Raw genomic sequence first — 16907 nt, forward strand, 5'->3', positions numbered from 1 at the left:
TTAAAGTCACTAAGATAAGGTTAGAATGTCCGTGGAACAAAGAAGGACCAAGGCTGGGGAGCTAGTTGATAAAGTGCTTGCTAAGGCCTGAGTTCAGTTCCCAGCACCCACATACTGTCGTGGTGGCCTGTGCTTGCGATGAGGCAGAGCCTGGAGCCTTCTAACTCGACAGCTGAGCCTACTGGGCAAGTTCCCGAGTAACCCTGTCATTAAAAAGAGTGGATGACTGGGGACGGACACTTGAGATGGCCTTTGGCTTCTACACATATGTGCATGGTAATTCTTGCAAAAGACAGATCGGTTCTTTTGGTGGTGATGCCTGGGAAAGGTGTTGCCTCTATCTGGCTTTTTGGTCTTGCTTGCGGTTAAGAATGGTGAAGGAATGAGAATTTCTGCACAGAAAGGCAGGTCCAAAGAAAACTGGAACCCTTAAGAGTCACAGATTAGAGGCATCTAGAAAGCACTCAGCACCTCAAGGAACCAGAGCTCTCACAGGTGAGACAGAATCACCTCAGGCTTCTTCATTCATTCTTCCTGCTACCGTGTAGACTGACCCGGGAAGTGTCTTCCCCTTCACTCCAAGGCCTAGAACAGACTATTAGAGCCAGAACATGATCTGCTTATGAGTGACAGGCTCTCTGAGGTCTTTAGATACTGTGATTACTTTATTTACATACTGTGTGCTTGTGTGCGTCAGGTGGGCTTCAGAGGGCAGCTTGCAGGCATTGGTTCCTCTGTCGCCATGTGTGTTCTGGAGACCGAGCGCTCTAGATCGTAAGTCTTGGCAGCAAGTGCCTCACTAGGGAGCCAGCCCCTGACCTGTCAGAACTCTTTAGGGATTAAATACGTGGGACTTTTATTTTAAGATAAAGTTTAAGTTTTTAGGAAAGGTAAAATAAAAATAGCTTATAAAACATTTAAACCAGAAATCCATGTGGATAGTTTGGAAGCTATGCGGTCTTCTTTGCCTTTTCTTTCTAAGCACATATTTAATTATTTCAGTTATCAATGTATTGACTCAGCTCCTAACTCATTTTAGGATTGTTTTTATAGAGCAATACCTAATACACCTGAGGTTAAGAAAAGGATGGTTTTGGAATTAGTTTAAATAGAGCATTTAGCTGAATTTCCCTCATTGAGTACAGGGTAAGTTTCAGGGGTTGGCTTCACTTCTAACTGTTTCTGAGCATGAACTCTTAGGAAATTAAAAGTATGGGTTTGAAGGCAACAGTTTTATATCTAATGCACTGTTTATAGTGGCTAGGGAGGAATGGCCAGCCTGCCTGTGTTCACGGGCTATTCTCCTGTCAGCTGATCGGCTCTGAGGCAGCAACCTTTCCCTCTTCCCAGGTCTACCAGACTTCTTAAACCACCTTGTCTAATTTTCAAGTGGTTTTCTGTTGCTGTCTTTATTCACTCTAGCAACTCCCCTATCCCTGTGTGTGACACACACACACACACACACACACACACACACACACACACCCACACACACACACACACACACACCCCTTCCAGTTGATGCTCCATCTTACCTTTGCTTTTTTATGAGTTGTTTGGCCTTTGCCATGATCTTGCCCCTCTGGAGCAGAGGTGGATCTTCTCTGTAGTCCTCCTTGTCCTCAGGCCCTGCAGTGATGCCCCTCATCTTGCCTGGCAGGCCTCCTCCCTGTCCAGAGCTAACTTCTACGCTGTACAGGACAGTGATCTCTGGGCCCAAGTGGCTCTGGTTTTTCCTTCTGCTCTTTGTCCCTTCACTGTCTCTGCTTACTCTGCTCTCCTCTCTCTGGTCTTCAGTCACAGTCCTGGTCGCCTTCTGGGCCTCATCAAGCCAAGCCTTCCCCTTAACCTTTAGCTGAAAAGCCTGAGTGTCGTATAAGCCATGGAGAACCATTCCACTTGCTATTTAGGATCAAATTAATAACCTTCTGTCCCTGGCTATGTCTGTAATTCTGTTTGGGCCAGAAATCTTGACATCATACTTGACTCTTCTCTTCTCATTACTGCCCCAAATTTAGTCTGCCAGAAACTGTTGCAAGCTTGTCTTCAAATACTGTGTGTCTGGAGTCCAAGCACTTCTATCCCCAAGGCTGAGGCCTGGTCCTGCATCCTTTCACCTAGCCTAGGATCTCTAAATACAAGCCAGATCTCCACACTCTTCCTTGAGAATCCTTTAGCCTTCTCCATCCCTCTGAATAGAGCCAGCCTAGGGGTCAGTGTACCTGCTGAGGTGCCCTACCCTGGCCTGCAACTGCCCTAGCTCCATCCTCTGACTGCCAAAGGACTTTGGTGCTCTGCTCCTCCTGGGCATCAGCCTCCCCATCAGGTCCTAGGCTTCCAGAATTCTCTGACTCATGCTCATGTAAGCCACAGGACCCTTTGCTGTCACAGATCTGAATTTTCTGCTCTCTGCCATTGAAGTCTAATCTCTGACTCCATGCCTTTTCAATAAGACCTAACACAGCTGTAATACTGCACTCACTCTTCTGTTGGTTTTCTGTCTCCCCCGTAGGAATGGGAGCCTCATGAGAAGGGCGCTTTAATGTGCTCATTGCTGTAATGTGGAATAGCCTCTTGGCTGGGTGAGCGATGGAGCGGGGCTTCTGATTCTTGACTTTCATCTTATTCTTGACTTTATTTCTCCAAGTGTGCCTGTAATTTCTTCTGGAAATCTGGTGACACTGCACAGTGGAGCCAGGGGCACAAAGTGCTCCCCCAGCTACAGGGTCTGGCATCTTTTGTGTTCTCAGCCCCACCACCCCACCATGTCTGTCCTGTCTCTGGGTCAGCTGCCACAGATCTGCATTCCCACTCAGGCCCTGATTTCCTTTATCTGTAGCTTTGTTCATATTTCCTCTGCTGGTTTCTTTTTTGTAGAAATGTTCTTTTATTCTTTAACACATTTTTTTCTTTTTTCCCTATTACAAATTTTTGAGGTCACCTCTTCTGTTAGGGTTTTTTTCTAGTGGCCTGGGCCACTGTCATTCTGTTTCTGCCTTTGGATTGTCTTGTTGCTTTCTTTAATGAACAGTCTTCCCTAGATTCATGTCTGTGTTTCTCATCTCTCCCTGATAATGCCACACACATTCCCAGACATGTATGTGACTGTCACCTTACAGTTTCCATGTTTAATGGAATGTCCCCTGTGTTTCATTTCTTAGATCAAATAGTAGTTAAATTCATGAACAGTTTTGCCACATGGACCTTTCGAAAATCAAGACTCCTTTAGCTTCATGCCTGGCTTTATGTTTCTCCAGCAGATCATCACTATTACTAGAGAGCGTCATTGCTTGAGTTAATATTTAACAGTAGCCAGAGTGTTTTAAGAAAGGAGAAGTCATTGTCAGCTGTTGACTGCAGTCATTGCTAGAATATATCAGCGGCTTATGTTCTTCAGCCACGTTAAGAAACAGCATCCTCCTCATGCTATGTTCATCACTAAAGAGTATCCAGCCTCATGCTCAATGTTCATTGTCTCCCTGGGATGCCTCTCTAGTCCTCAGTGTGCTTCCTGGTGCTGTATAGTGAAACAGAGACCTTGAGCTCACGGATCACTGAAGGCAGGCTGTCTTCGTCTCTTAAGTATCTAGCTCAGTACTGTAACAAATAGGTCGTGAGTTCTTTTGAACTTCGTAGGAGTTCTTGGACATGCGTTAGCCTCATTTTTCACGTATAGAACATCCTACATTACTTCTCCCTCACGTACCACCTCACTGATTTGACCAACCACTAGCCATTGTTTAGCTTGGGACAGAGCTATTGTCTAGGCTCCAGAGCATAATGCATACTTAATATCTAATGCTGTCTGTCGAGAGGCCTCACTATAGCCCTTCTCTCTCTTGTAGCTCATGACACTGAGAGGGTCTGTCCTGGAGGATGCCATTCCCTCCACAGCCAAGCACTCAACAGCCAGAGGATTGCCGCTAAAAGAGGTGCTGGAACATGTGATCCCAGAGCTCAACGTGCAGTGCCTGCGTTTGGCCTTCAACACGCCCAAAGTCACCGAGCAGCTTATGAAACTGGACGAGCAAGGGGTAGGTGTGCAGTCCTTGCTGCCTGGGTTTCCTTCTGACGTCCGGAACAGACGGTGGTGTTTCTTCTTAGTGGGAGGACTGCTGTTATTGTGAGGCCAGTCTGTGATTGTTCATCTGACCTTTCTGAGTCGACTTCTCTGTGACAGTGCTGATAGAGGGCTTGAGCCGTGCTCTGCTCTTTCTGTGGCCACTGGCCCACACAATGGATTTCTGAGTATGTAGGGGAAAGACATGGCAGTATTAACAGTAATAGTAAGTAAAACGATGGAATTAACATTACTAATAATTAGAATGAGAATGGCAGGCACTGCTGAATTGTCCACCAGATGCTATCCAAGGAGTTTAACATAGTTATCCTATTTTACCTTCCAACCTTAAGAGAATGGTGCTGTTATTGTCTCCATTTAGAGATAAAGAATCTGAGACATAGAGAAATTATATAATACATCCAGTTTCTCACCTTCTAAGTTAGAGAACCAGGATTTGAACATAGTCATCTGACTCTAAGCATGTGCTGTTAGCTGTTACCATTCCTAAAAGCTTAGATTTAAGAAAGCCTACTTTTTAATACTACTAAAGATGCATTTTTGCCTAGGACTTTAAGTATGAAAAATTAAAACTAGGGTGTGAGTCAGTAGCTTTGTCAAAATGCTCAAGGTTGCTGCCTCCATTTCTGTTCCCAAGCACATTGTCCTTTGATCAAGGTGCTCGAGTAGATAACTTCTGCAGATGCCCCAGAAAGGACAGGGCTGCTGGGACTGGAGACCACCGTCATCCCTGTAGCACAAGCAGCATCCTGCATGGGGTAATTGAACACACGCCTTACAGACATTCCGTCTATGTAACCTTACCTATAACTTCTTTTAGAGTTTCAGCCATTTGCCCCCTAGCAGTGGGGAAAAGTGGGTTGAATGGTGCATGTGAAATTTGACCAGGTGTGATGTCATTTTTTCTATATTGCATTAATTAAAAATTCTGATTTTATTAAATTAAAATGAACACCTCCTCCAGAAAATAAATTTCATAATATCGTAAGTCTTTCCTTCCATTCACTGAACATATAAGATGAACTAGAAGTTGGTGGGGCTTCCTAAATCCTCCTCCTTCTATCACGCTTACAACTGTGTGCACATCATAGCTAATGTCCCTTCAGTGTAAATACACAAAGAATCTTGGGAGTGTCCGTTTGTCTCTATCACGTGGAGCTTTGACATACACTGAATGCTTTAGAAGGTGGCTGCTTCGTGAGCCGCAGTGCTCTGAGGACTGTCCTCCAGCTCGCACTCTGATCACTAATAAAGGAGGAGGAAGTAGAGTGGCCGCTCCAGCTTTATTAGTTCAGTCATTTCAATTACTGTGCTTACCCAGGAGGGAGAAACCACTCAGGCATTGACAGTACAGTCTTATACTTAACATTCGCAGTCTCTACAGAACAGATTACTTCATATAAAGGAGGTGTTTTATTGCCATTTCCCTTGTTTTAAACATATTAAATTTAAAAATTCATGCTCCAGTTGTGTGTTTTTATGGGACGTCTGGCACATTTTGTGTCCTCTTAGTGATTGCAGTGTGCAGGCCGCAGATGGTTGTGATTCGTGATGAGCATTTCATGGTCCCTCCAGCACAGGAGCATAACAGGAACACCATGATGAGTTTAACTCAGTTACATTTGTTTAATTCACAGAATTGGCCATTATTCTCTAATTATCACTTCCCTATTTTTGGTTACTAAAATATTTTTCCTTTATAAATTATTAATTATAATATATGATAATTGTTTTATTTGGCTAAATATTACAATATGGCCGTCAGTAGGTCCAAGTGGTTTTATTTTGAAAAAGATGTCTTAAACATTATCTCATTAAATAGACTTTCACTGTTAGACGGTGGATCTAGCAGTTAAAGCATGGCATTCTGTGTGAGCCGCCCCATACCTGCTTGACTGCTCTGCCTTGTCTGTCTGCACACAGCCTTCAGCTGGAGCCATGGTGCTGCAGAGCTTTACACGCAAGGCGGGGATGCTTTGGGGCCACTTTGAGAAATAGATTCTTTTGGAAATAGGCACTTTAAAAAGAAAGTCCCTGGGCCGTGGTAGCACACATGTTTAATTCCATCACGCTGGAGGCAGAGGCAGAGGCAGATGGATCTCTGGAGTTGGAAGCCAGCATGAGCTATAGAAGAGAGCTCCAGGGCAGTCGGCTACACAGAGAAGCCTTGTCTTGGACGTCCCTCCACCCCACCCCCACACACTACCAATGAAAGAAAAGAAAAGGAAATGTAAGCAAGTGAAGTGCACAGCACATAAATTATTGCAACATTTCTAGTTTCCATCATTTGTTCTCTCTCTCTCTCTCTCTCTCTCTCTCTCTCTCTCTCTCTCTCAATTCAAGCTTTCTGTGTATACTTGCATTAGATTCTCAATGTGATACTAGGAAACTGGACTTACTAAAGAAACTTTTCAGTCTTACTGTATTATCTTTTCTACCCTTATTAAACTCCTAGAAAGAGAAAACACAAATAATGTTTACTATATTGTGGCTTTTTTGCCTTTTGTGCTTGATTCTGTCATGAGTATAGAAAGCACAAATGAAGTAAGCAGAGTTTTTTGTAAGGTTATACAACAACATGCCGCCCACACCTCCAGTCACTTGCCGGTCATTTGACAGAGAGTTGGGGCATGCCTGCCGGAGTTGAAAGACTCTTGAGGAAACTCATTTTGAGACATGAGTGAACACTCTGTGGCTTGCCCAGGCTTGCCCATTCTCCATACTCTTTTGTTTCCTTAGCTCTTTTTTCCTTGGCTATTTTAATCCTATTGTTCCGTTGGCCGTTGGCCGGAGTTTCCACACTGGCTGTAGTTTACTAGGAGTTTACCTGCCTGCTTTGTCAGGTCTCTGCTGCCCCTGTCCAGGGCATCTGTAGGATAGAGGCTGACTAGACAGCATGCATTGTACTTTTACTGCATTCCCATCTCACCTGACATTATCTGAGTTAATCCTCACAGTGTCCCTGAGCAGTTCACTCCAAGAATTAGCCAGTTTTCTGTTCAGCAACTGAGATCCCAGACATTTCCAGCATTTTCTGCCCTCTCACCTCTTGTAGGACTGAACACTGGCTACAAATGTGTATAAATACTACCTTTTAAAGAATTGCAATGTATCCTTTGCTTTTTCTTGTCTCAAATACTTTTTTCCCTAAAGGAAATTGTGAAGTGCTAGGACTTTGACTGTTTATTCTGTGAGTGTTGACATTGTGTGGCCAAGTCAGGCTCTTTTCAATTTTGTCAGTCTTGTCCTCAGCAGTCATTCCAAGCCACCTACCTTTTGCATTGGTAATGGCAAATTGTGGCATGCCCTGTTTTCAGGAGCTGACAACTGTGTAATACTCAGTACAACACTGGGCACTTAAAAAAAAGTCAAGGAATCTTAGCTGCTATTGATGGTAATAAAATGATCACTTGTTAGTCACTTAAATGCACTGTCTTATTTCATCCTTTCAAGGTCCTGTGGGAGCACTCCTATTAAAAATAAAGTATTGTGCTCTGCATGCAAGCACAAGTGCTGTAACTCCACACATACTCCTCACAGACTGATAAAGACTGGAAAATCAGTAGGCTAGTAAAACCCAGCCCATAGTCATGAAAGAGACAAAGCCATACAGAATACAGTAACAGATGTGAAGCTTAACAACGAACTGAAGATACCTGCAAACAGAGAGACCAAGGGGCATGAGTTAGGATTGGCTGACAAGATCAGAATGAGGTGCCCCTTGAAGGGGAGGAGGCTTGCTTCAGGCCCAGGAACACGGTCACATGTTCCAGACCAATCAGTAGGAACAAAGCCTAGCGAAAGGCTCCATGGATTCATGGAGCAGCAAGCAGGCTCATTGAGCAAATTGGAAACTTGGACTAAGCCAGGTACTGTGTGAATAATTTACATGAATTATCCAGGTACACAGACTTCACAGCCCACATGCCAAACCCTGTGCTGTATGCCCCATTCTACTCCTAGAATGATGGCTCCAACTCTTAGAGGCACCCAGTATGGAGTAATGTGTTAAACCCGAATAAATCAGAGTAGGGCTGGCTTGTGCATGTCGGAGGCTCACTTGCTAGTTTGTAGTAGAGAGAATCAATAGTTCTGCTTCATTAGGAAATGTCAAGTCTCATATGCCTGGTAGTGATTTGACTAAATGAATATCCATTTTAAAAGGTGTTCATTTAAGAATCTGAAAATGAGGACGTGTTGTTTTTAAAGCAGTTACTGTTCAGGTTGATGTTAAAGAAGACGAGTGACCACCGTGTGGTACAGCTGTAGCACCTGGTAAGGGTGGCTGTCAGGCAAAGGCAGTGCCTGCTCTGTAATAATAGAATAGCACTGACCCTGTGATCGGGTATGCACGGAACTCTGCTGACTTCTGTTCACTGCCACGGTGCGTTATTTTATTGTGAGGCTAAATGAATTTGACGGGCCACTGTCATCTTTATGCAGGTAGCTTATTTTGAAAAAATGACCCATAGGGGAAACATTGTTTCTAAAACCAATTTTCTGTGAATGACACTTTGGCAGAACAGTGACACTCCTAGAATTTAAATCTCATAGATTATGTGAGTAGCCAGTGCATGTTTGACATCCAGATGGTACCTGATAACTCCTGGACCTGGGTGAGCATTCTCAGCATTGCACCCATCAGTCATCAGGACTGTGCTGTCCATGCTTGCCTGACTGAGGCAATGACAGGATATCACTGATGGCATTTGTGTCAGGGAACAGAGGCTGTGGTAGGAAAGCAGTTTGCACTGATGAAGCACAGAAAAACTGAGCCACAGACAGTAAGGCTCCTTCATCATCTGAAGAGTGGCTGGCACACAGACCATTTTAAATTATGGCTTATCTTTGAAATCCAGCCTTAAAGGAAAAATTTAGGCCTTTTCCCCCATGTAATTGGTATGATGTCTTCAGAGAACCTGAAACCTAGGTAATGTGGCCATGTTGGCTTGAGGAGCTCCGTTCTTCCACTTTCTCCCACCCTTTGTTCTACCCATCACGGAAGCTCGCCGGGGATGCCTGAAGCACAGCATTACTGTTTACATCACGTTTTCTCAGAGCCTTCCTGTTTACTGGGTGTGTTGTTATAGGCCGTCCTTCCCATGCTGTGTGCAGAGGCCTAGTCATGTGACCCTGTTCTATGGCTCCACCACCGAGGTAATGCCTTCAGCTTGGTCTTTGACGAGCAGTGGAGTTGATTTCAGTCTTTTACACATTAAGCCTTAAGGAAGACTTTTTCCTATGTAACTGAAAATCATCTCAATGTCAGCTTAGATGTATTTATTATTAGCTCAATACTTTGAGATGAATCTTTTCATTTTTGGAGTTTTTTTTTTTCACAATACACCTTAGAATAATATTAAATTATGTGTTTAGAATATTTTATTTACATTATGTCAAATATAAGAATATATTAGCATAGACTCTGTGCAAGCATATATAATTTTGAAATTTGTCACAAAAAAACCCCTAACTTTCCTACCCAGCCCAATAACCATGTTTTTCTCTCCTTCCCTTCCTTCTTTTGCAGTCAGTTTGTATTTGTATTTCCCAATGAGGATAAAATTTAAGTGCTGCATTTTTAAAAATTACAGCACTGATGCTTTCCCAGTCTATGCCAGGAAGACAATAAAGATTTTCATCTTCAGGAGGAAGTCGGAGAGTTCTGTTTATGAAGACCAAACCAAAGTGAACACAGTCCAGGAGTCCCCATTCCCAGCAGGCAAACTGCTCCTTGTAGACTAGCTGCCTCCTCTTAGCCCCCAAGAATAGCCAGGGAGCCCAGCAGGAGAGCATTTTTAGAAAACAGGTTGAGAGTCCTGCTTCTGAAAAGGTGGAAGAAGGCCTCCCACTCTTTCTGTTCACAGTAGCCAACATCTTGGACTTATATATAAAATGAAGACAGAAAAGGTTGGAAGGTGGCTAGAGGTGGGAGGTAGGCGGCAGGGTGGTCAGGAGGGTGGGAGGTGGTCAGGAGGGTGGAAGGTGGGCAGGAGGGTGGGAGGTGGGCAGGAGGGTGGGAGGTGGGCAGGAGGTGGGAGGTGGGCAGGGTGGGAGGTGGGCAGGGTGGGAGGTGGGCAACAGGTGGGCAGGAGGGCAGGAGGGTGGGAGGTGGGCAGGAGGGTGGGAGGTGAGCAGGAGGGTGGGAGGTGGGCAGCAGGTGGGCAGGAGGGGTGGGATGTGGGCAGGAGGGGGTGAGAGGTGGGCAGCAGGTGGGCAGGAAGGTGGGATGTGGGCAGGAGGGTGAGAGGTGGGCAGCAGGTGGGCAGGAGGGTGGGATGTGGGCAGGAGGGTGAGAGGTAGGCAGCAGGTAGGCAGCAGGTGGGCAGGAGGGTGGGAGGTGGGCAGGAGGGTGGGAGGTGGGCGGGAGGGCAGGAGATGGGCAGGAGGCAGGCAGCAGGTGGGTAGGAGGTAAGAGGTAGTCAGAAGATGGTCAGGAGGGTGGGAGGTGGGCAGGAGGTGGAATCTAGGCAGGAGGTAGGCAGGAGACTGCAAGATATATGAGGGAGGGAGGTGAACAGGAGGTAGGCAGGAGGCAGGAGATGGGCCGGAGGTAGGCAGGAGGCAGACTTGGCTGTAGATGAGGTTCTGGCTTTTCTTTTTGGCTCCCAGTTGGTTTTGGAAGAGGCCAAACACTGTTGAGTTCTGATAAGCATGGACAAAACTTTTAAAATATTTTATAAATAAACAGTGGAACTTCCTGGCACTGGGGAGGCTCTGCTGGAGGGAACAGGTTGAGCTGAACTTGCATCTCTGGATCCTGGTCCCCACGTGGTGGCATCACGTGGTACCAGATATTTAGGAGGTTTCTGTAAGGCTCACCTGCACTGCTGTGAAGTCACATGGAGGATAAGAATGATGGTCTCCTGCTCCCCCTCCCCCTCCCCACAAGCCACAGTAGCATTTTTGCAGGGCCTTGTAGGCTGCTAGGACTTCCCTGTCCGACAGCAGTTAGCCTTCTCCTCCGATGGCAGGAGAGACCAGGAGAGGAGCAGTCCTCAGTCTTCTGTGCGCAAAGCAACTGGCTCACCCTGTTCTCCCAGCAAACACTGCATGCCCTGAGCATGGCAGTCTGGTGCCACTGAGGTGTCGTGGACAGTGGTCCTGCCCACCTCAGCAAGGTGACAGGAAAGCAGAGACTCTGGAGAGTTTATGTCCCGTGCTTTGAGAACTGCGGCACAGTGAAAGAACGCTTAGCATGTTACACTACATAAATGTCTAGATTACACATTTAATTCTAAAGGTTTGTAAAACCTGGGTTGTCCTTGTGGGGCTGATCACCCCAGTGTTCTTGTGGCCTTTTCTGGGAAGATGGGTAAAATGCAAGACTTGCTCAGATGTGCCTGAGAGCCATATTCCTGAGGAGCCCTGAGCTCTGCCTGGGTCCGCCCTCTTCCCAGGAATGCAGGAGCTCCTGAGTCAGGTGGGACTGCTTCCCCAAGTGCTCAGAAGCAAAGCCCTTCCAGAGCATAGAGGCATTCCTAGATTTTAGAATATTTCGGTGGACTACTGATTGAGCATCCATATTTGGAAATTTAAGAATGTTCAGGTTATATCTGTTTCTTGATGTGCGGAAGTGCCTACTTTGTAAAAGGACAGAGTTTGGTACTGCTGGTTCCAATTCCTGGGCGTACCAATGCTTCTGATGGCAGTTGAAATTGCTTCACTTTGCTGATGTACAGCTTTTGTCCTGTTGAACTGACTGGTCAGTTTTATAGATAGAAGTGCCTATGTGTAAGGCCTGGTGGGGCATGCCTTTTAATCACAGCACTCAGAAGGCAGAGGTCGGTGAATTTCTGTGAGTTTGAGGCCAGTCTCATCTATAGAGTGAGTTCCAGGTCAGTACTACATACTAGCCCTGCATAAAAATACAAATAAACCAGAAAAATAAACATTTGCTGAGTGATCAGACACTAGGATCAGGCCCAATAGGAGCAGAACTGTATTCCATTACTAAAAAGACAGACAGACTTATTAAAATGTGCACTGCATAGATCCCGCCTGTTTCTACAGTGGTTCTGAGTTGACTCTTACTGTTTTGCACTTTATATTTAAATACTATATATTCATATTCAAAGCCTACACAGATACGTGTGCCTCTCGAAGCAAACAGATCCATTTCACAGAACATGCCTGCAATCCCATGGTGCCGCATGCCATTGACACTGGTGACCCTTCTCTGGCACATTTGTTACAAATACTAGCAGGAAACATGGTCGCTAGCTAAGGATTTGAGGAGTCTTGAGTTCAGAGAATGCCGCCTACGCTTAGTTTTATTGGAGCAGAAATCAAGTTTATAGTCATTTTGTCAGTTTCAGAGACTAGAGCAGGTGGCATCTGGCAGTTTTAAACTGAAGAAAATGTGACAATCTAGCAGATTTCCTAATCCTCTTATAAAACACTGTTCCTTTCAAACCAGCGAAACTAGAAACCAGCTGGTTGTCTTCGGAAGTGACCATGGTTGCTATCAGTGAGGAGAAGGGCACTTTGTGTCCTCTCCTGGAGCCTGCCTGTCTGGTGCTTTCAGGTTTCCTTACTTATCTTATTCTACAGTAGACTCTTTAACATGATAAATGAATCCCGTGGAATTTTGCAATGAAACCTTAGGCCTGTAAGAAGTTCTTTAAAATAACCTACAAACCAAGAGGGATAAAATGCTTCCCACCAAGCGGGGTGACTTGTATTTGTGGCCTGTGCAGGCTGATCTGGGAGGTGCAGCCAGACAGCACAGAACTGAAAGCTCCCCCCTGTCTGCAGATCACTATCTCTTTGATGGTTCTCCCTGTGGGGTGAGGAGGTGCTGCCACTCAAACCAGGTTCTGGGAGCCTGCTGTGTTCAGGAGAGCCTTCGTGATGGGCAGAGAGTGCAGGACTCTGAGCTCAGTTCTAAAGCTGAGATGATACTTCTTCTTGTGGGGCTTCTCCTGCTATCAGTAGCAGCCAGCTGAGACAGGGCTGAAGTGTCAGTGATTATACTTTGGTATTTTGCTTGCTTTTTTCCCCTCCCAAGTGTGATTGATATACAAAATAAAACTAAGCAAACCACATGTATACTTGTTACCATTAAAGTGATGCAAGGACACTGCCACCTTCCATGATGCTTTTCACCCAGTCCAATACTAGTTTGTTTAGCTATTTGCAAGGTTGAGACTTGGGCTTTACTTTGTCCCCATGTGTGTAGAGACAGGTAAGCAGAGTGGGTCCTGTGCAGTTGAGCCCATGTCTGGGCATGTTGAGCTCTCTTGTCAGGGTAAAAGGATGAAAAGCAAGCAAGCAAAGGATTTCTTTCCTAAGATGCTTTTCTGTGTGAGCACCGTTCTGAACCACGTGATTTAGAATGTTGATAAAGGCAGAGCATACATAAAGGCTCATAGGCCTCAAATGGCAGGGGCCTGCATGTGTTTTCAGAAGTCAGAATTTTTCAAATTGTAGAAGGATAATAAAATACATGTACAACATGTTAATATTCCCAGTGTGATATGGGATAGCACCCCACAGTCAAGCATGAATATTCATGTGGGGAAATATGAATATTCAAACTAAGAAGAATAAATTAAAAGTTAGGATGTCATCCCTTTATCAGTTTTTGCTGCCAAGGGTGCTTGCTTAAATTGATTTCTTTTATTTTCAACTTGAGAGTTGCAAATAAATGGCTTTCAACCTATGTGTTAAGTGACAGACACAGAATAAAGCAAGATTGTCAGGCTTACTGGTGTACCCCTTTAACCCAGCACTTGGTAGGTAGAAGGCTGATCTCTTGACCAACTTGTCTGTATAGTATGGTCTGGGCCAGTAGGGGCTACAAAGAGACTCTGTCTTAAAAAAAACAAAAACTTAAGGCAGGACTTCCTACTTTTTTGCCATTCCCTTGTCTGTCAGATGAATAAGGTCAAGCCGGCTGTTCTGAGGATCAAGCAATAAGTGTGGGTTCCATATTATGTGATATGTGTCAGGTAGCAGGTATTCAGTCGACACTGCTTACTAAAACTTCACCTTACCAGGCACAGTGGCTGCCTGCAGTCACAGCTGCTCCAGAGGCAGAGTAGAGGGCTGTTTGAGCTCTGGAATGTGGGACTGGCTTTTATGCCATGCAAGGTTGGGTTCCAGTGAAGTCTAAGCAAACAGAGCACCAAGTGACAGCCTCAGCCTCCAGCCTTCAGCCCCCAGTTTTTTCTTAGATGAAATGTCAGCTCAATGACTGCTGAACCATTGTGGGAGAAGGTTAAAGAGCTAACATTGTCCATACTAGTTCCATACTAGTTCTCAGTTTCTCCTTATTGGGAGTTTAGTATCCTTTTGAAAGTTTATCAGATGACAGGCTTTTCAGTGATGAGTGTCTTGATCACTGTTGTATCTCACTTACGTCACCAATAGCCTTCCATGGCCTCTCACAGAGCCAAGCCTCCGCTGCTCTTCATGACCCCTTCATGCCTTCAAATCCAGTACCACTTGGGTGACTCTTACAACATTACTAAGTCCAGCTGCAGCACAAGGTACAGCCTTGGCTATCTCTGGAACACAGCTTCTTTGTGCTCTCGGAAAACACTTCCCAGAAGATTTCAACTCAGTGATGCTGGTCTCTTCTTAATCACAGCTAATTTCTTAGCTCCAGCTGACCAGCACCAATTGTTCCTTCTATTTTTCATTCTAAAGCCAGAGCCACATGGCCAAAACTGCTGTGTTCTGCTGCTTGCTGAGGCTGTAACATGGACTGCTCCCTTATTCTATTACCTCTATTGTTTCCTTTCTCCTTCACTGCTTAAGCTTGGCTGTCCTGGAACTTGTTCTGTAGACTGACTTTGAACTCAAAGATCTGCATGCCCGTCTCCTAAACACTGGGATTAAAGGTGTGGTCCACCAAGCCTGGATTTAAGTTTTTCTTTACCCACACTGGCCTTGAACCCTTGAGATTTGTCTGGCTTTATGTCCTGGTATTAAAGATTTGCACTCCCATGCCTAGACCCAAACTTATCTGGGTGGGATCTTGCCCCAAGGTCACTACTCTCTTAATTCAAATTAAGATCCTTGAACACGGGATTCAGCTCTATTTTACTTCCTGGTGTCCCTTTAATACTCAAAATAGATATTTTGTATTTTTCCTTTCTCAACCTGCTATGTTTGTTCAAAATGCTCTCCATCAGACTTAACCAAAGAACAAAGTCTCTATTGGGCTTTTTTTTGAGACTTCCTTTGTCAATGCAATTAACATAAATCTGTTTATCTTAGCCTCAGACAGTCTCTTTAGACAATGGCAAAAAGCAGCCACATTCTTCATCAAAACATCACAAAAACAGTCTCTTGGCCACATATCAAAGTCTCTTGGGCCAGCAGGCCTACACAGTTCAAATGACCCTCAGCACCACTGTCTTCCATATTCCTAGTAGGTCGGCCCATTAAGCCCCACTTACAGCATTCCATGGCTTTCCAGATCCAAAGTCCCAAAATCCACATTCTTCTAAACAAAAGCATGGTCAGGCCTAGCACAACATTACCCCACTCCTGGTACCAACTTCTGTCTTAGTTAGGATTTTACTGCTGTGAACAGACACCACAACCAAGGCAGTTCTTATAAGGACAACATTTAATTGGGGGTGCCTTACAGGTTCAGAGGTTTAGTCCATTATCATCAAGGCAGGAAGCATGGCAGCATCCAGGCAGGCATGGTGCAGGAGGAGGAGCTGCTAGTCGAAGACTGACCTCTAGGCATCTTCGGTGAGGGTCTTAAACCCGCACCTACAGTGACATACCTACTCCAACAAGGCCACACCTTCTAATAGTTCCACTCCTTGGACCAAGCATATACAAACCAAAACACCTCCAGAATCCCTCTCAAGGCATTTGCCTTTGAGGACAGTTTAGAAGAGAAGATTCTCTAGCTGTGTGCTGGTGACACTGGTCTCTACCCAACCTCTATGCTAGAGTCACAGTTTAGCACATTGTTCAAATGGTGGTGGTGTATATCTGCTCAAATTCTTTAATACCAGGGTCATTAATGGGTTTCTTAATTCAAAACAATTCATTTTAAAGTACATTTTGATAAATAGAGATCTGCTTTTATTTAAAGGCCTTAGATCTGTAAAGGGGAGCTCTCTGAGGCTTGGTTGGCAGTTTTGTTCAGGTTGTTGCGCAGGTCTCATACTTTGTAAATCATGAAAAGAAATAGCCTGAAACCCCATCTGTTCTCATGCTGTATGATCTGAATGCAGCAATTCCAATTTACTCTTCTGTTCTTTCTTTCAGTTAAGTGGATTAGAGGTGGTTGTTCTGTTGGAGTTTTTGGATCTGAGGCAGAAGAATTACAAAGATTCTCTGAGAAGGAAGCTAGGCTGGATGTGTGTCCTACAGGACTTGTTAGCACTGGAAGGCAGAGCATACCCACCACTATTTACCTCACTGTACCTCCTCTCTCCACAGCTGAACTATCAGCAGAAAGTAGGCATCATGTACTGCAAAGCGGGCCAGAGCACCGAGGAGGAGATGTACAATAATGAGTCCGCTGGCCCGGCCTTTGAGGAATTCCTTCAGCTACTGGGAGAGCGAGTTCGCCTAAAAGGATTTGAAAAGTATCGTGCGCAGCTCGACACCAAAAGTAAGAAATACTTATACCTTCCTGCCATGCTTGACTCCCTGCGTGCTGATGTGCATTTGCTTTTCATCCACACACAGACTGCCCCTTGCTGCAGAAGACCAGGCTGGGAGGACGTAGCCCTGGCACCATCAAAGACCACAGCCCAAATGGCATCACTGCCATCAGACCTTGGGTGGGTCAGGGCTCCGACGCAAAGGTGCTCAGTGCAGCAGGTGGAACTGCCGAGATTCCACACAC

The 16907-nt window shown here is 45.1% G+C and overlaps 1 protein-coding gene across 5 annotated transcripts in view; it reads left to right on the plus strand.

Moving 5' to 3' along the window:
* Positions 1 to 16907, plus strand: part of Sipa1l1 (signal induced proliferation associated 1 like 1) — a 274503-nt gene that overhangs the window by 179487 nt on the left and 78109 nt on the right. For all 5 annotated transcript variants that reach the window (XM_032908070.1, XM_032908074.1, XM_032908071.1 and 2 more), the window contains 2 exons: positions 3846 to 4034; positions 16496 to 16670. In XM_032908070.1, coding sequence (XP_032763961.1) covers positions 3846 to 4034; positions 16496 to 16670 — 364 coding nt within the window. The remainder of the gene's footprint in view (positions 1 to 3845; positions 4035 to 16495; positions 16671 to 16907) is intronic.

This window comes from Rattus rattus, chromosome 7, assembly GCF_011064425.1.
Source record: "Rattus rattus isolate New Zealand chromosome 7, Rrattus_CSIRO_v1, whole genome shotgun sequence".
Lineage (NCBI taxonomy): Eukaryota > Metazoa > Chordata > Mammalia > Rodentia > Muridae > Rattus > Rattus rattus.